General features: G+C 45.5%; 1 protein-coding gene across 1 annotated transcript; it reads left to right on the top strand.

Moving 5' to 3' along the window:
- Nucleotides 1–2117: 2117 nt before the first annotated feature.
- Nucleotides 2118–18839, top strand: onecut3a (one cut homeobox 3a; the record flags this gene model as incomplete). The annotated part of the gene is made up of 2 exons (XM_079266794.1): nucleotides 2118–3168; nucleotides 18499–18839. 2 exons carry the CDS (start codon nucleotides 2118–2120, stop codon nucleotides 18837–18839), a joined length of 1392 nt encoding a protein of 463 aa, XP_079122920.1.
- Nucleotides 18840–20140: the final 1301 nt, after the last annotated feature.

Raw genomic sequence — 20140 nt, 5'->3', positions numbered from 1 at the left:
GGCCACTGATATCACAATTCATCAGTGGAGTTATGGATGGCCTTGACCTAACTGTTGGTAAACACTGGTCAGGGAAATTATTTTATGCAATTTGCACATGATTAGTGATGCCACTTCCTGGATTCGTGGACTTATTTTTTCTCCCCTCCGTGCAGCTCCGGGCCGAAATCCTAATGGCCTCATTTTACATAACATCGGTGTAAATGCCAGGTGTTTGCAAATAGTTCACAGAGCAAGTTATGGCTAGGGCTGCTGTGGTTACACCCCCCCCCCCCCCACCCCTCCACACACACACACACACACACACTTGAAGAGACACACTCGTGTTCAAACATATCTAAAACGCGTCACAGAGGTGTTGATGTTGTGACTTCTTGCAGTTTTATTCAGCACTCATGTGTTACATGTCTCAGTAGATCTCACCCTATAACACAGCTGCACGTGCTGGACAATTACAGATAATACAACAACCCTGCAGTAAATACGTTATGTTTGTGAAGCTATAGACTGTGTAAGAATAGGTGTCATTTATTTTCGGCCATATGGGGACACAATAGCAAGAAACACCATAAAGCAAATGCAATATCAAACTAGTCCACTAAATTAGAAGCTATATTGCAGCCTTGTCACTTTTAACTCATTTAATATTAGCTATATTGCCATGGACTGTGCATGTGCTCGTGACATTGCATCCGCCCCATCACAGGAAGCAACACCTGGATGAATGAAGCTATATTTACGCTTGGCTTTCGCCCACAACGCGTGACTTACTCGCCAGCCCTTTGCAGAATCCAATCCCTCGATCTCAACCTGCTACTATATACCGCATCCATGTTGCGGGCTATACCGCAATAGGTACCAGCCTATCGATGCATCTCCTGATCCATACATACGTTGACATTGATGGATTGCTGACCTGGATTGACGTCAGCGAGCAGCAAGTTTGATGTCGAAGTTTTGTGAGACGCGAAACATTACGGGAGAGTTTCTGTGACTTTTTGTATCGTGGTCTGAATCCGAGGAGCAAAGACGCTAAAGGGGTCAAAGCCTCGAGGCGATGATCTCGACAGATTTATTCAGTAACATTTGCTGAAGGAATAAAAAAATGTAAAAAAACACTCAGAAGAAGTTTTGAGTGAAAGTTAACGGCGAGACAGCAGTCAGAAAGATTTGATCGGATACTTTCCAGATTAAAGAGAGACGCAAATGGAATTTCATAAGCAAGGTTATTATTTAAAACGTGTCAAAGGTCATCCACACAGTCTGGAGCTGTGCATCTCAATCTCTTAAAGACTTTTCTATTTACATCATTGCACATTATTTCAGCAATTGCATCAAGAAGTGACGCATCTTCAATTGAATGAATAAAGATACACGGCGGAGGCTGAGAGCTGTGACCTCTCCGAGATAACTTGTGGTTTTCTCATCACACTCGTGGCCCGATGTGACACGTCAATTAATATTTAACCTTCAACAGAGGAATCACGTGTGCTGCTGGCGCCGTGTCAAACGCTTTTATCAGAGAAAACAAGGCGCGAGTCCATCTTATCCATCTGAGTGTAAATGTTGCACACACTGCACTTCTGTGTTTTATCTTCACAAGTGTCTAATGCAATCTTCTTCTTCTTTTTTTTTTCCTGGGATTTGAGGTCCAGCGCGCAACATGAACAACCCCCATGACATCGGGGCCAGTGACGTCAGGTTGGCCCCAGACAAGAGTGCGCGAACACACCGCGGGGGCGCGCACATGCGCACAGGCTCGGACTCATCTTAACATGAGCGCAGCCACGTCAATATACACACAGAGAGCGAAGCGGCGCTTTGGGTATAGTAGAAGGTGCTCTACAGCGAAAGAAATCCAGGCAGGCGCAGACACCTTCACGCACTGAAGCAGAGGTTTTTTGCGGCGCAGTTTGTGTGGCGGCCGGGACCCGATCTTTTAAAACCATGCTGGATTGACTGCAGAGAGGCAACTACAATCAATGGCTTGGCTTTGAGATCGTTCACAATTTATTGGAAAGGAGTGTGAGATTGAGCGACGGTGAGAGAGGGGGAGAAGCGAGGGGAGAGAGCGCGAGAGAGTGGCGAGAGGGGTGGAAATAAAGATCCTTTCAACGATGGAGCTTACAATGGAAAACATTGGAAATCTGCACGGCATGCCTCACTCCCATCAAACGAACGACTTAATGAACTCCCCGCACGCGCGCCAGTCGTCGCATCGGAACTTGGTGTCGCACGGACGGTCAGCCATGGTCTCCAGCATGGCCTCGATACTGGAGGGAGCAGGGGACTACCGCACGGACCACGCTTTATCTGGCCCCCTGCATCCGGCAATGACCATGTCGTGCGACTCCGGGATGAGCCTGAGCAGCACCTACACCACGCTGACGCCGCTGCAGCACCTGCCCCCCATATCCACCGTGTCGGAGAAATTTCACCATCCACACCCGCACGCTCACGCTCACGCCCACGCTCACCATCATCCAGCGCACCAGCGACTCGCGGCCGGGAACGTCAGCGGCAGCTTCACCCTGATGAGGGACGACCGGAGCCTCGCCTCCATGAGTAACCTCTACGGCCACTACCCCAAAGACATGTCCGGCATGGGGCAGTCTCTGTCCCCGCTGTCCAACGGTCTCGGGTCTTTGCACAGCTCCCAGCAGACTCTCAGCGCCTACGGTCCTGGAGCTCACCTCTCCAATGACAAGATGATCTCCTCGGGGGGCTTCGAGTCCCACGCAGCCATGCTGTCCCGGGGCGAGGAGCACCTGGCCCGGGGTCTCGGGGGCCACGGGGCCGGGCTCATGACATCCTTGAACGGCTTACACCATCACAGCCATCCGCACTCTCAGGCAAACGGGTCCATGCTGTCAGATCGGGACAGGCAGACGGTGGTGGGAGGAGGGCAGGGAGGTGGGTCAGGGCAGGTGGAGGAGATAAACACCAAGGAGGTGGCACAGCGAATAACGGCAGAGCTCAAGCGCTACAGCATCCCCCAGGCCATCTTTGCTCAGAGGATCTTGTGCCGGTCCCAGGGAACTCTGTCTGACCTGCTGCGGAACCCTAAACCGTGGAGTAAACTCAAGTCTGGCCGGGAGACGTTCAGGAGGATGTGGAAGTGGCTCCAGGAGCCCGAGTTCCAGCGGATGTCGGCGCTCAGGCTTGCAGGTGAGTGAGGAGACAGCTCCCAACCTGAGTGATGTGGAGGGATCAATTAGAAGTCAATGTGGCGAGACTGTCAATAGCTGCTCAAACAGACATTACTAGAAGTTATTCGTTGATTGTATCGAGTAAAACTTCATCATGACAGTTGGGGTGTTAAATGTTGGGGGAAATCTATATTTTGATTGATGCTACAATCCATGACAGTATAAACAGACGCTGTGCAACACTGGAGGTGATATAAACAAAAGGGAGGACGCATCTCTCAAAAGGTGCAAACGCAGTCGACACAGATGTGTTTGTTCTTACGCACATGCAGCGGTTTTACGCACGAGTACAGCATGGAGGTATACATCCCTCTCACGCTGTCTCACTCGCTTTCTCCGTCTCTCCGTCTCGCTCTCTCTCTCTCTCTCACACACACACACACACACACACACACACACACACACACACACACACACACACACACACACACACACACACACACACACACACACACACACACACACACACACACACACACACACACACACACACACACACACAGTCTTACTCCTCCACCTTTTCTGTTAGAAAGAAGCCAAACTAAATAAATCAAAGCAGGATGTGATCAAAAATGATTACATCTTCTAGCTGGTACTTAAAGCGAACATACACGGAGAGATCACTGCAACGCAAATACTCATTAGTATCAAACAAACTTCATGTAGTAATCTGGCACTCCCCCTGTCAAATAAGCGCTTCGTCGCAAACAAGGATCGTCTGAGGCCTGGCCAAAGAGTCGGGGGAGCATGACCTCCTATGGATCAATATTTCAGGTCCAGGCGTCCCCTTTCAGAGCAGCACACTGATAAATGATCGATTTGGATCTGAAAGACAGAGCCACAAACAGATGCGTCTTTCTCTGGCCTGTGTTGTCTCCTCTGCACTCTGGGGGTATCTCGTCTCCAAAGTTGGTTCAAGGCCTGTTTAGCGGCTCTCTAAGAAATTGGAATTATTGTGCTTTGTGAGATTATATGTGTGGGCTGAGCTCATATTGCAAAGAGGTCTGGACATCCCTTATGTTCAGCAAGAAACTAATTGTGACACAATCGCTGTTTCTGCACTGTCTTTCTGAATGGTTCATGTCTTCCATCCATCGTTTGGAGTTTTATTGCGCAAAGATTATCACACTAAAAGCTTCCCTTTAACATTTAGCACCTGATTAACAGGACGTAAATGAAAACGAGAGCCGTCGCAGTGGAGTTAAAACAGATGTGAGTGAGAGGTCCCCTCTCATTGATGTTTGTGTAAAGGCCCCGTTTAGACGTGCCGCGCTTCCAAACGTCAATCAGCTCTTCTGTGTCGTATTTCAGCCAACTAGTTCAATTAAGCAGATATAGTGGCATATTTTAGTTCCAGTCAATGCCCTATTGAAAAGCACTTAATGGCATGTAAATTGTTCCTTTGCGTATTTAGTGGGGTTCTGGTAAATAAAGATTTAAACACTCCACAATTGTCTCTTTAAGTGCCACTGCTGTTAAAGCTAATTGGGCTGTGGGGTTTTATATCTTCCACACCCGGCGCCAGGATAAACCCCCCCCCCCCCCCAATTCAATTGACATGTGGCACAGTCCTGCGAGTGCACACCTACTGCATATTATAATGTGGTCAGGCCCATTTACGTGCGTGTGTATTTGGTTGTAGAATGTAAATTAGGGCTACAATATATGGTATTTAGTCTATTGTAAAATACACTTTATTATGTATCCGCTCACGTTATGTTTTCCGCTTCGTAACAGCAGATTTTTGTGCATTAACCTGCAGTCACAAATGGTCTCAGATAAAAATCCAGTTGGGCAAAATGACAAATGACTTGTATGCAAATGCACCGAGCAACATTTTACTTATTGCATTTAAAATCACCATTATCCTCGGTGCAGCATGTGGGCTGGGAGTGGGAGTTGGGGGGGGGGGGGGGGGTTTGTGATGCTGAAAGTGAGGCTGGGCCATACTCGCTCGGCCACATCAATCAATAAATTCAAATTACTATTCCAAATTCATCACAGTCACACAAATCAATGCAGCTGCCCTGCTTAGCTAATGTGAAAATACCAGTGTCTGCACACACACACGCACACACACACACACACACACACGACAATCCAGCCCTGAAACGAAAAGCAGAGCAAAGATGGACCTGGTTGGGGGAGGGGGGTGGAAATCTGTGCCCTTCACGCTCAACATCTCCTAATGCAACGAGGGCAAAGACCCACAGGCGTCCCACCATTGTGTTCTTCCTGCACCCGGGCAAGCTTTCATAACCTTTGGATGTCTCTTATTCTCAGAGCATCTTAAAGCACATGCATCAGTTCACTATACTGTACAAATAAATAGGCGACTTCATTGTAAAGCTGTACAAATAAGAAAGACGTGGGCAAAGCGCGGTTGGGGAGGCATTTAAAGATCGCATTAACGATGAAAACAATTCGTCTTTGCATCTGTGTTGAATTCCACACTCCATCTCAATGTATTTGGTCGGGTCAATACGGCCGTGATCGATAAGGATAGCCAGTGCATCTATCAATTATCCCGCCTCCGCACTCTCTCCCATTGGTCTCTCCCCCGGAGAGGAGTGGGGGAGCCGGAAAAGTGGGGGAAGAGGACAGCTGTTGACAAAAAAAAAATGCAATTGCACACCTTTTTCTTTGCTGTAATCATGTTCCGTTTGTTGTGTGTAATGCACTCACTAATTTGTCCTGTGGGCCTTTGAGTTATATGGTATACTATTCTATACGATATTATAATATAATATTGTATTCACGCCTAAGATAAATGCTGCGGGCCAAAGAAAGTATGCAATTATAGCACCAAACCTCCGGTATTTCCCCACGAAATGGTGCGTCTTATTTCTCATTTTGGTGCATGCCAGGGTCCCCTCTCCCTAAAAAAAAGCGCAGTTGGTTTATTCCCATTTGAATGGCCGGAACACGTGCCAGAGTGTGCAGGTCAAGACCCAAGGGCCACGGATGAAAAACATTGTTAAGGGTGGGAGGCCTCTTTTCATGTTTCAATGGACTACACGCAGTTTACACGAGCCTAATCCTGAAGCAATCCCCCCGCCACACACACACACTGCGCCCTATCCCCTCCGCGCGTGCATCTCTGCAATGCCTATGCTCCTTGGTAAATATATATTGCATTGAGTTGACCAGTGAACCTTCCTTACATGCTATGTCCTTAACTTTAAGCTGGGGTTGATGGTTTGAGAGGGCTTTAATTATTTAATTATTAGACTATTTAATTCGCAGAAAAGCAATAATTAAAGCTTTTCTGCGAATTTAATAGTCCTGGTATGCATGGTAAAGGAGGCTGCAAACTGTTTTTTTTATTTTATTTCCCTCAACAAATCATTAAGTATGAGGGAGTTTATTCCTGCAGGTCAGTTTTCTCAGTTTAACGGTTTCAGGGCGCTGTCCAGAGTGCTGAAATGCGCTGCCCCATCCATCCACACTGAACTGCGGGGATCTCCTCTCTGTTTTGAGGACAGTTCAAGGTGGTGAAGTGGAGTTGTACTGATAATAGCATTCATGTAGGCCCTAAACACCATTATTTCAACCAACAGCTTCCACCCATCGATCAATATTACAATCCACAATCGCGTCAATCACACCACCCTGCACCCATACTTTCCAGCACGAAGCCATTCTATTTAAATCACATCTTCTTCCTTTTGTTGTTGTTTCTGAAAACAAACTGGGGAGTCGTCCTTATTTTGGGATGCTTACCAAAAATATCCAAGAGCCACAAAAAATAATCTTCTTTTTGGTAATTTAAGACGCGATAATGGGTTTAATTGGGTGTAGGCACCAATATGTGATTGATGCGGGTTCATCTAAAACATTTTCTTTTTTCATGAAGAGATGGCTTGATGTTAGCCCGCGAAATGATCGATTGTTACTTTAATAATTGATGTGTGAGGGGAAGATAGGGGGGGGGGGATAAACAGTGCAGCTGCGGTTTTAGAGCCTCGTTGTTCGTTAAGCACAGCAACGTGTGCTGCAAGTACCGAGACACGCATGTACAAGCATCGCCTTTGAAATCCTGCGGTGGGAGAGCAACAGTCATTTTCTTGAGATTATACCTCGAGGCTGTTCTGTTTAAATCCCGGGATCAGCGGGGCTCAAACCAGATGAAATGACATCTCACGCCTTTGCATCATTATTGGATGAGGAGGCTGGATGTATTTGGTGGGAAGGGGTCGATTCCTACAACTTTAAATTAGCATGAATAGGCTGATATGAATATTCATAATTGGATCCATCGTGTGGGAAGTTATCATATATGGGGGGGGGGGGGGGGGGGGGGAAACACATGCACCCTTGATTCCGTTTAGAAGACTGCATGTAAAAGGCTGCAGCTTCATATTGTTATGCACACTGCATAACACGAGGACAACATCATAGCACGAGCTTCAGCCTGCGTACGTGTCGTGTCGCCTCCCCCGTTTCTTCTCTCCTGTGTGTATGTGATCGGGGTGTAGAGTGCGTCTGCGCCACATTGTTAAGGCCGATCTGGCGAGCCCTGAATCTGTATCGATTTCCATTCCCCCGGCCTCTGCTTTCCATCTCTGGAGCTGCGCCATGCAGCGATGCACCCCCCCCCCCCCTCCCCCTCCCACATCTCCACCATGCAACACCATTTCTCCCATTAACGGCTCACCCTTCATAAACACGCAGCATCAGAACGACTAATAAACGCATGCTCTCGCGCCGACTGGCTTTAACATCTTGAGAGGTTTAGTAGTCCCTCTCAGGTTCTGCGATAGAGAGACGGATTAGCAGCACCAGGCGACTTTAAAGTTCACAGTCGCGTGACCTCCTACCGCTCATTATACATCCCACCCACACGGTTCTGACCGTGTCGACCTTATTATTCAAAATAATGTAATTTTAATAGAAATCAGATTAGCGACAGAGGCAGGAGTCTGCACCGTCTCCCATATCTTCATTCGTTTCTCTTTTTAGCCACACGCGCACACACACACACACACACACACTGTTCCAATTCACACGGGGAGGGGGGGGGGGCATGCCTGGCAATTATAAATGCAGTAGAGGTCTGGACTCTGTACAGTCTCGAATACCGTCTCTTCTATTTTAGATGATCAATTCCTACGCTACTCCGTCGCCCCCTCGCCAAACCGGATCGATAGGAGAGAATGACCTTTAAATCAAATTGCTGGCAGAGTCGACTGAACGCACGCGGCTAGCATCAAAGGGTTAATGGCACCGCGCGCATCCCTCCTTCACAGGCAAAAAAACACACACAAAAAAACAATACAAAGGGCCCAAAACCTTAGACAATCACAATTAAATCTCCTTATTGCTCCATGCGCTCTGGAGTCGAGCACGGTGTGGGTCTGCGCGTGAACATGCCTGATGAAGAAACAAATCACAAGGTGGCTTTTTGACCCGCCACAATCTGAAGCGGCGGTTCCAAAGAGCAGACTGTTGAGCAATTAAAATGTTGACCAGAGCACATTGTGTCGATGGAGCATCAGCGCACTATTATGTAACGCGGGGATACCCCCCCCCTCCCCTCCCAAAAAACAGGGTCTGCTCCGTGCTCCTGAACACATGCACTGTCTTTCATGCAACGAATAATTTGTCACGTTTTTGTCATTTAACGTATTGTATCCAAACACCAGCCTCCTCACATTGTATTCTCACTGAGCAAACATTTAGGTGTGATTGTGTGCTTTTTGGGTTCGGTTTGTTTTTTGTTGATGTAACGTGTCAGATGTCGCTGAGGAGTTTAATACTTTGGGAAATAAGTAACGGATTACTTTTTTTTTGGAAGCGTGGTTGTAAATCGGTGTCCAGCGCGCGTCGAAGCAGCGGTGGTGTCCGAAGACTGGCTGCTTATCTGACGCGCTGACAGGCCATCGGTTATTAGGCCCCATAATGGCTTGTTTAATGCGCAGTTTAAGAACACAAGGCATGGGACATTGTCCGCGCGATTAAAGGGAAGTGAAGTCACATATCCAAGTTAACACTGTTCGGGTTCTTAAACAGCAAGAAGTCAGTTAATCTCCTCTTAGGTGTTACAATATATACCCACACTGAGAGAAAGATGTCTGTGCGGAGGCAGATTCTCCCACTTATTTCTTCTGATGATTGATATGGTTTTATTTTGAAAAAAACCAAGTGTCACTAGGGTCGAAAGGGGAGAATATAAATGATATAAAATCTTGCTAATTTGTTTCACTCGTTGATTTTTTAAAAAAGCCAATACGTGATTAAATGAGGTGTTATAATCGACAAATGTTTCAGTCTGCAAAGTATATCAGACGTTTCGTCTCGTTTTGGTTTTAATGATTAATCTCTGAGTCATGTAAAAAAAAAACAGCATGTGATGACAGCAATGTTCAAATTCTCCTGATGACAAGTCGTGTCTCCAGCTCTCCGGGCCTTTTTGAAACGAGAGCCTGCAGATGGTTTGTACGGAACCTCTGTCAGTCTTCCTGCAGGGTCGATCTCACCAAAACCGCAAACACACACACACAAACACACGCACACGCAGCTTATCGTACCCACAGATGCAACCTGAAACTCCGGTTGGGCAACCCCACACAGATCAACAAAGGAACAAAACGACTGCGAAATCAATTGATGAATGAATCGATGCAGCGCATACAGCCTTTATATTTCATGTTATTAAATAGCCTGTAACGAAGAGGCTGCGGGTTATTCTGAAATTAATAATTTGCTTTACTGAGCAGATATGAAAATGCTGACTGTTGTTTCTTCTGTTAGTTTCTCAGGGTTTCTGCAGTGTGTGTGTGTGTGTGAGAGAGAGAGAGAGAGAGAGAGAGAGAGAGAGTGTGTGTGTGTGTGTGTGTCTTTTGACAGACAAAATGAACATTTATTATCAAAAAATATACTGCAGTCTCAATAATGTGAAAATATACAATGACAAAATTATAATTATTTACATTCTTATTTTTTATCCTATTTCATTTTATTATTTACCACATTTGAATTAGTGGTCACACAGAATTAATTGTTCAAATTATTTGCCCTGAAATACATAAATAAATACTGAGGAATAAATACAAATTTTAACAATTTGTTTAGATAAAAGCGACGAGAAAATAAAGCCTATAATAAACCCTCATATAAAATAAACCCCACAGAGACAAACGTGATACAGAATAATAAAACCACTTTATTTACTTTAATCTAATATACTTTGTTGAGCATTGTGAGAAAATAGATCATACGAATGCAATTAGTTCGCCGCAATAAGGGTGTAGAAATATTCCCGTTGACTCTCTTCCCATGATTGAGTGAGAACTGTATTGAATTGAATCTGGAGAATTCCTGCCTATTGAAAACCTGTCTCGTCGCTCCGTGGAGAGTAAACTGTATCATCTGACTGCAGATCAGTTCGCAGATTCTCCTGTGACTAATAAGAAATTAACAGCGAAGTGGCAGCTGCCATTTGAAGAATATGAAGACATTTCGATAAATCATGTGATGCAACTCTGCTAAAATCTGCACCCTTTGTGTATCCGGCTATAGTCCCGTTAATACTAAGTTGGTGTTAAAATAAAATATATATTAGTTCAAGTTCACTCTTAATTTTCGTCCTCACATCTGTTTTCTTTGTGTTTCATCATAAACGAGCCTCTAACACATTTAGGCAGCTTATTTTTTAAAGTGTGTAAACTCTCTTCAGCAAATTAAAAAAAAGGAGCTTAAAGGGAGTTTGAGTCCTGGCACACATGGTGGTTTCACATGAAGCCCCCAGACGTGCGAGTCTATTGACCGGCCACATCCTCTCACCCCACACCGCATCACCCAAAAGAGACCCCACAGAGGCGTGCATTTCTTTAAATGTTAATGACTTGGAATTCAATAATTAAAGCAGTTAAATAGTTTATTTATGGGCAATTCTTTTCAAGTAACACCTTTGTGAGTATCAAAGCTCTTTTTATTTTTAGAAGCACTCGTGCAAGATTTCGGGCACACTCACCACATTTCAGTCAACCAGGAGAATAACTCGCCTGAATCCCTCAAAGTAAAAACTTTCCGAATAAATTCATAACTGACATAAAAACGCACGCGGCGCGCCCACACCTGTTGTTTGTGGGAAATGAAACCGGTCTCGTCTACAACAAAATAAAGCATCATGATCATTACTGTCACGCATAACTGGGCAAAGCAATTATGAATGAAATCAATGATAAACGCAGACAGGAGTATTGCTCCAACAATGGAGCCACTCATACAAATAAATGCGGACCAAGGCAGCTATTAAACTCGCAAAAAATAATTATAATAATAATGCAGGTTCAAATGTAGTCCTAAGTTTTCCCTCAATCATGCGCCTAAATGGCTGAGTGCATTTAATTATCTAAAAACGCATAAGGAGCGTGACCATCGCAGGCGGCAGCCTTTACTGATTATTGCATTTTTTTTTTCAAGCACTGTGTAATTTCTTAGGTTTACCACTGGGTTGCTAATAACACGTTGGTGTGAAAACAGAGCTGAATAAAATGATATTTCTCAGGTGCATTTTGTGCATCTCCAACAGACAGAAAACACAGTTTGATATGTATTTTGAATTAAAAATAGAAAGTGCATATATATACACAGCACTGTGATAGATGACAGAGCAAATGAAGGGAAAATGATGCAGGAGACTTAGACCGAGGGGCGATGTGGGCGAAGGTGTAACTGAGTTGAGGTTGAGTGTTATTGAAGTGCTGCAGAAGAAATGCCTCGCAGCCGAGTCGCTGGTGAATGCAAACAAACAAATTGTGTCGCTTTATCAGTATATTAACACCAATTCTCACTCATTACATTAAGGGGTATCGAGCTTGGAAGTGTTTCGGACTGGCGATAGAGAGAGACAGGGGGGGGGGGGGGCTTGGCATTGCCCTGGAGCGCAGCATGAAATAAATGCCACAGTGTCCAGAGAGGGACCGTGCGGGTATACATCAATCTTTAAGGCAACAGCGCATGCGAAACAGCAGAGACGTTACATTAACAAATAGACTGAAGCCTAAACATCAAACTGCCCAATCATGCTTCTTACAATGCGGAGAGGAGAGCAAACTGTCCCTGCATAGGTTGTTAGTGCCAACAATAAACGGGCTGCAGTGTGTGTGTGTGTGTGTGTGTGTGTGTGTGTGTGTGTGTGTGTGTGTGTGTGTGTGAACGCGCCGATCCGTAACCGGTAAACACGTTTATTGGTAAATTAATTAAATTACCTCGTGTGCTTTACAGGGCAGCGAGACTGGAGGTTTTGAAACTGAGGAGAATATAAATATATATTTAGATGCAGATGTGTAATCATGGTTTCATAAAAACACTGTGGGCGTAATATTAAGGCCGTTAGACTTTCTCATAATGAGCAGGAAGGGCAGGGGTGATCAATACACGATTAATGCTCGAGATGGACTCACATCTGCAGGGACGGGGGAGGCCCGAGACAGCTGTGAACACGCGGTAAACACGGGCTGAACAGGTGATGATCATTTACTCATCTTCCTCTCCAACCCATCTCTGAGTTGATGTTTTTTAGTCCGCAAGGAGAGCTGGATGATCACGCTTCCTTCCTTCCTGCCCGGCTTGTTTTTCGCGTCTCTCCACCCTTTCATAAATCTCCTCTCCGGGCCCACTCCCACTCCCACTCTCCACCTCCTCCCCCTCCCTCCGAGGCATAATTAATTGGACGAACTGAATTTCACACACGAATTATTCACGAATCTATCGATCGATATCGAACACCCAGGGCCTTTCTCTTAACCTCGCTTGGCTTGTCGTGAAGCGAAGAATATTAATGTCATCAGTGGGAGAGGAATAGGCCCAAGTTATCCCTGTTTTCATCCCGAGCACAGAAGGAGTCAGATGAGAAATCACTCATTAAGGTATTTGATATGAAGAGAAAAGACTCACGAGGCCCTTGAGGTGACATTCAGGGGGGATGAGAATAATATTGTAATAAAATGTAAAACGTGCACTAAGACAAGGAAAGCCGGGATGTCTTTGTTAAATCAGTCTTTGTATGTTTGTGGGGAGCCTGAAGGCGGCATTCAAAGTAGGTCAGCTGCAGTCCACAGACTTACAGACAGAAATATAAATCACATTTCTCTCTGCCCGCGTGTCGCAGCGGGGTGCGCGCCTCAGAAAACACTCAACACCAGAGCAGGATTTCTGCCCTTGTTGCTCTTTGTGCATGACTTTATACGTCCGTCTCTCTGCTCGGTGCCTACTGTAGCTCTAAAAGCTGCAATCATCGATTCCCCCCCCCCCCCCTCTCTTTTCTAACGCCGAGCTTGGTTCAGTAATCAGGGCCCCCTTCCTCACCGATCGATCGATATTGATCGCTAAATCCAGCGCCTGTAGCAAAGGCAGCGCACCACGGCGCCCCGTGCAGCGCACCACGGCGCCCCGTGCAGCCGGGGCCACGGCGAGAGCGACACCTGCCGACCGGAGCGGCACAAAGCACGCGGTCGATGAGGTGGCAGGACGTGACTCGCCGGCGGAGGGATGTGGAGAGAGAAGCGGCGACTGTCTGATCTTGTTGTGGAGTCAAATTAAGAGAGAGAGAGAGGTGCCCCCCCCCCCAACCCCCCATGGCTCAGTTGTTATTGCACACAAAAAGAGCTGGTTTTTGTGTCTTTAATCTGAACCTTTTGGGGATTTAAAGAGAATGAAGTCCTACCAATTGTAATTAAAAATGCTGACCAGCAGTTAGGTTCCAAAGCATTTACCCGACAGATTTGTTGGCTTCTTAAAAACAATCCATAAATAGATTTTTTGGGAAGAATCCCCTTTCTGTTACTAGATAGATCCATGTTGGTTCTACTGCCTGGAAACAGTGACACTGAGACTATTCACGAGGAGTTAAATGTTCTCCACTAAGATGAAAGTACAGATAAAACAAGCAACGGAAGCCAAAATGTTATGAAGCACCTTTGATCCGATTTCATGACATGAAAAATAGTGCATTTATGTTGTTAACATATCCAAAAGCAAACACTTTACATTTTCAGGTGCAGCATAAGTGTGTGTTGCGATATGACGATAACAGTGATGTTTAAACATGAAATGGTGATATCATGTTAATAAGACACATATGATATTGTGTAAATAATCCTGCACCATAATTTAAATAATATATATATATATATATATATATATATATAATGGTCACAGACTCTCTTTGCCTCCCTACATTTATTTTGTGTACAAGTTACTGTAAAAAAGAGGGAAAATGCACAATAAACAAAATCACAGACACATTTAAATGATTCCATCATAATTTTATTTTTCTACAGATATTGTGATAATATCGTGATCATGAATTCTTTTTTTCTCCCACAATAATCATGCAGTGAAAATTTGATATTGTGACAGCCTTTGTGTGTGTGTGTGTGTGTGTGTGTGGGGGGGGGGGGGTTATCATATGCATACCTGTGCAAGGTTGCACATCTGGACGACTCACAGGAGAAAAAGGTCACGCACTGGAGGGAAGTGAAGGTATCCTGGTCAACTGGAAGCTTCACACGAAAATAAATGGAACGTCAGTGCGGACTGAAATATTGAGATAGCAATAAATCTATATTGACAATAATATGAACTGCATTGCTACAGAGGAAGTCGCCCTAAAAGCAAAGTCCAATGTAAAAAAATGCTGTTGCGTCAGTTACTGTACACTAACACACATTCGTAATCAAGTTGTATTTAACACTACATATAATTATACAAGTTGAAAGTGTTAGAGAAGTCAAAAAAAGAAGAAGAAGCTGTCCACAAAACCAAAGAAAACCCTTGAAATGATGTTTTGTATTTTCACCTTTTGTTCAGTGGAGTGGAAGTCTGGTGACTGTGGAGGCAAAGCAGTGCACGTCAGCACTACCTGCTGCTCCTCCCCGGTCTTCAAACAGACTTCACTACATGTTTGGGCTCATTGTCCTGCTGGGAAAGGAATCCTCTTCCACACAAGTCACAGCCAGAGGGGATGGCAGGTCTTTGCCGAGCAGAAGCGGTAGCTACTCCTCGGTCAGTGGGGAGCGTACGCAGTACACGTCCCTACATGTGCAAGAAGCAGAGCATCCTCACGTGTGGGCATTTGTAGTTGAAGAAAAATGGTTTGAAGGCTGGAATTCTCTCCATCGAGGCTGCACGTTCACAACCACCGTGTGACTAGTTTCACTATAAAGCATGCGTTTGCTGCTCAGCTGGTTTTTTGTTTCTTGGATGTAGATATTCTGTTTTTGTAAAGACGTCAGCTTAATATATTAGTCCCCAGTTCCAGCTGGAGTGCGTATTCGTTTTTGCGTTGGAATTCACCACACATGTTCAGCTTAACTGCAGGTTGGTGCTGGGATGGATTTTCCTCCCTGTGGAAAATCATTTGGTGACACTTTTTTTATGACTCCCATGTCTATAATGCATTCTACACATAAATAATTAACTGCTTGCGGCACTGTATAATTATGGGGACAAGCACTCATAAATGTCCATCTTGCTTTATAACAATAACTAATGCATAAAGCATTTCATGAAAGATTTATAATCTCAAGTGTCACAATACTTCATAATTGCAGGTCTGTCAGGCAATGCTCATAGTGTATTATAATTCCCTTAGTTGTAATACATAATTTTCTTAAATAATGCATCGTAATCCCTGTTATGTGATTATAACTAAGTGGTCATTGTTCGCTTCAAGAAAAGTAAAATATCATTACATCTATTTAATAAGAACACACAAAACATAAATTATATTTGACTTCACTTCAAGCAAACAAGGACCACTTAGCGTGAGTTATGATCACATTATAATGAATTATAAACTTGATTATGCTGCTTTATAAAAAGACGATAATGTATTATAAGACGTACACTATACTATTATAATTATGACGTATTATGACATTATAAGTGATGATTATCGTTATAAAGTATTATAGATATTTATGACGCTTATAACTGCAATTATACAGTGCTATGAGCAGATTACAACACGTGTTTATTGTGCATTATTTATTATGGTTTATAAGTAGTTAGACAATCAAAACAATTCACAATAATTATTCGAGGACTATACATGCAAGAAGACTTGCATGTAGACGGGATCTATGGGAAAAAAAAGTAAAATAGTTCTACAAGCTTTTCTCAAAAGTTGGATGTCTATCAGCCACAATTGACGTATGCTTGAATAATATGAGTGAACTGATGAATCTATTTTCTAATAAATCCATCACATCGGTCGGCTTGCCAAAGTTTCCCCCTGGACATGCTGGATAATATTCAGCTTGGCATGTGGCTGTGGGTTCGTGCCACTTGAAGACATCACGCATGTTCATGTTATAAGTGCTTGTCATTGCATTTAGAGCATCTTTGTGAGAGAAAAAGACAGATGCAAAGATATACAACGAAACATTTAAGTGACGCCTCCCTATGCGCTGTCCTGTTAGTCTGTTATCATCTGACCTACTGAGACTGAACTCACTGAGACAATGTGAATAATTTCAGCACCAAATCATTTCAGCACCTCCTCCTCCTCCTCCTCATGACTACAATACATCAACAATGTATGATGATATACATGCTGCACATACAAGCATGGATTAAAATTTTGATGTGGCATACTAGCATGTGTGTGATAAATATCGCTGCGGCGTTGATGTGAAATATGAATATGATGGATGGGCTTGTGTGCAGGTTAGACATCTGTAGTAAACAGATTGGACTGCAATGGCTGATCAATGGACTGTAATTAGACACACAGCGCCACTGTTTGGCTCCAGCCACTTCAGCATAATCACAACCTCCACACACTCACGCTCCACACACTGTGTGCGTGTGCGTGTGTGTGTGTGCAAAAGAGAGAGGGCACAGAAAAATTCTGTCCTTAAATGCATCACGACACACACACACACACACACACACACACACAGCGTGAGAGTGAGACATTATTGAAGGCGAGCATGAAAAGTATCGGACAATACCGACGGCAGCAGGTGGAGACCCCACAGGGATGGCATCTTTCTCTCCCTTTCTCTCTCCAATTTGCTTTCGTTTTATTGAGACAGTAGGGAAGCTGAGAGGAACACACAGTCCATTCTGGCAGGATTCGATCCTCGGCCAGCAGGGGAACATGTGGCTGCAGAGGTGGTGCCTTAACCCCCCCCCCCCCCCCCCCCACACACACACACACACACCTCCTCCCTCCAACATCATCTCTGGGCGCCGTTTCTTTTCTGTTTTACCCTGCACCTGTCTGCTGTTTTCCACCCGTCTCCTGCGAATACTTCGAGTTACAACACACTTACCCACAATACAGCACTCTATTAACTATTCATTTCTGTGTTTGCTACCCCCCCCCCCCCCCTCCTCCCAAACGTAGAAGAGTACACTCGGTGTGTTTTCTTTTGAAAATTTCTCTGTGCATGGGAAGGGGCTCATAGCAGCCGTTGCATGCACCTCTCGAGTGTTTCTGTTTGGGGAGGTGGGGGGGGGGGGGGGGGGGGGGTGGTTGGGTGGGTTATAAATACCCTCTCAGAGCTCAATAGAGTGGGCTCTAGTGGGCTCTGTTTGAAGTAGCAGACTGTAGACCTGCTGGGGGGAGATTCTGACCTCAGTCCCTACAGAGAACCCCCCAATTCCTACAGCAAAGTCGGTCAATATCTTTCTTTCTCCTTCACTCGCTGCCCCTCCCTCTTCTTCTCAGCTCCTCTCTTTCGGCTCTTACACACACACACACACACACACACACACACACACACGCGCACACACACGCACACAGAGTCTTACTCCTCCACCTTTTCTGTTATTTTCCCTTTTCTTTCCCTGCGTCTGCCCCTCCTCTATCTCTCATTTCCACACACCTACACAGACAACACAAAATGCTTACTTTTGTGCAACAGTCACCCAGTCCCCCATTGCGACTCAAACTGCATTAATATTGAATCAAACAGCAGTGTCTCCAGCTAGCAGGCAACAGCCAGTCTCTCTCTCTCTCCCCCCCCCCCCCTCCTCCTCACCCCATCTTTCTCTCACCGCAGGCTGGCTCCCTGTCTGCACTCTGCAGGATGGAAGGAATATTCCCACTGGGCAGGAGGCATGGATTAGCTTTAAATCAACTTTAATATGGCAATAGAGATGGAGCTGTAGAATCTCTGCTGGTGTATAAAGTAGTTTTTATGTGTTTAAGTATTGGCTAATGGTACATTTAGTTACTTTACGTCCCTCCACCTTCTGTCTTTGCCATCTAATCAGGAAAATAATCACTTTTGTATATTTACCTTGCTTTGTGTTCTCTTTCCCCTCTTTGCCTCCCACTCTCATCCCCATCCCTCCCACCGCTGCCATCCACACCAAGCCTGCAAGCGCAAAGAACAGGAGCAACACAAGGACCGCAACACGGCGCCAAAGAAACAGCGTTTGGTCTTCACCGACCTGCAGCGCCGCACTCTCATCGCCATCTTCAAGGAGAACAAGCGTCCATCCAAGGAAATGCAGATCACCATCTCCCAGCAGCTCGGCCTGGAGCTCAGCACCGTCAGCAACTTCTTTATGAACGCGCGGCGCCGCTGCGTGGACCGCTGGCACGACGACCACGGCGCCAGCCCCGGGCAGCCGGGCACATCCGCCACCACCTTCTCCAAGGCCTGAGAGGAGGAGAGGACCTTCAGGGGGTCGGGGAACCAGGTTGGAAGAACGGGCAACATGGAAAATTGGCTGTGAAGCCCGTCTATAACAACCCCACCTGGCCTGGACCATCTGACTGCGTCCCCTGCCCAAAAAAATCCTTTGTGCCATGCAATCATCTCTTTTGTCAGTCAGAATTTCAAGCTCTCACCTGAAACAAGCATAATCTAAAAGGTGAACCGTGAAGTCAGGTCCACTCTGCATTACTCACATAAGGACAATCATTGATTCTGTCTTTTTTTAAAGAAAATCATTTTTATGGCATCTGACAAAAGTAAAGAGACACCAAAGATTTTGATGTTTTTGTTGGACGGGCATCAAGACACATTTGCCGGCCTCCTTCACCAACCCAAGTAGCCACAGACTCTGCTTTTTCTTCCAACTCACCTCCTTCGTGTCTGCCTCTTTAGTCCCTCTCTCATCCCCTCCATGCCGGCACACGGAAGCAACAAGGGCGAAAGAACGGCAATAAATCTGACAACAGAACAGCACACAGCCTTATTATCCAAGCCCCATCCTGCACACACAAGGCTGTCATAAAGAAAACAACGCAGCCTATGAAAAAAACCAACACGGCTTTCCAATTCACCGCCTCTACACCCCCCCTCCTCCCGTAGTCTCCTTCATTCCTCGGCCAAAGGTATTCCCTGATGGCCAGCCATTTCAGAGAGCAGCTCAGCCCGATCATACGGCAAACTAATGAATTGAAAAATGAATCGATGCAGACAGGGAGAGCGGGGCCTTGACCCCTCCTGAAGGTGAAACTCAAGACGCTCGGCAGGAGATACTCAGGTCTTCCAGGCCCAGGTCTATATATTTTTGCACAGATGTTGGAGGCCTGTAGGGAGACATGTCATTGTTACTCTCTGCCTGAGCCTAGAGTCCGTGTTTCTCTGACCAACAGGAGAGGCGGGCGGGATGTCTGGGCATGCTCTTTGTTCTGCTGGGAGCTTTTCCTCTGATCAATAACCGAGAACCAAGCGACAACAACACGTTCGGGCATCCAGCCAACTACATTACAGCTGCATATGAAAAGCAGAATGTAAGAGGAGCACACGGAACCCACTGGAGATGGGGACACAAAGGCCTCATAACGGCAGCAGCAGCAGCAGCACAGCTCCCCCTCCGAAGTCCCGGCAGAGCAACAGTGCCCCCTGCTGTCGATAGCAGAGACCTGTATCCAGTGGAGCAATGGGGGCTCAGCGCGGAGGAGAGGGAGGGAAGGAGCCACTAGATGCTGAGGAGAAGTCACGGCACAACACATT

This window comes from Melanostigma gelatinosum (assembly GCF_949748355.1).
Source record: "Melanostigma gelatinosum genome assembly, chromosome: 4".
NCBI classification, from domain to species: Eukaryota; Metazoa; Chordata; class Actinopteri; order Perciformes; family Zoarcidae; genus Melanostigma; species Melanostigma gelatinosum.
Note: the sequence above shows the minus strand (reverse complement) of the source record. Positions and strands in the feature narration are given on the sequence as shown.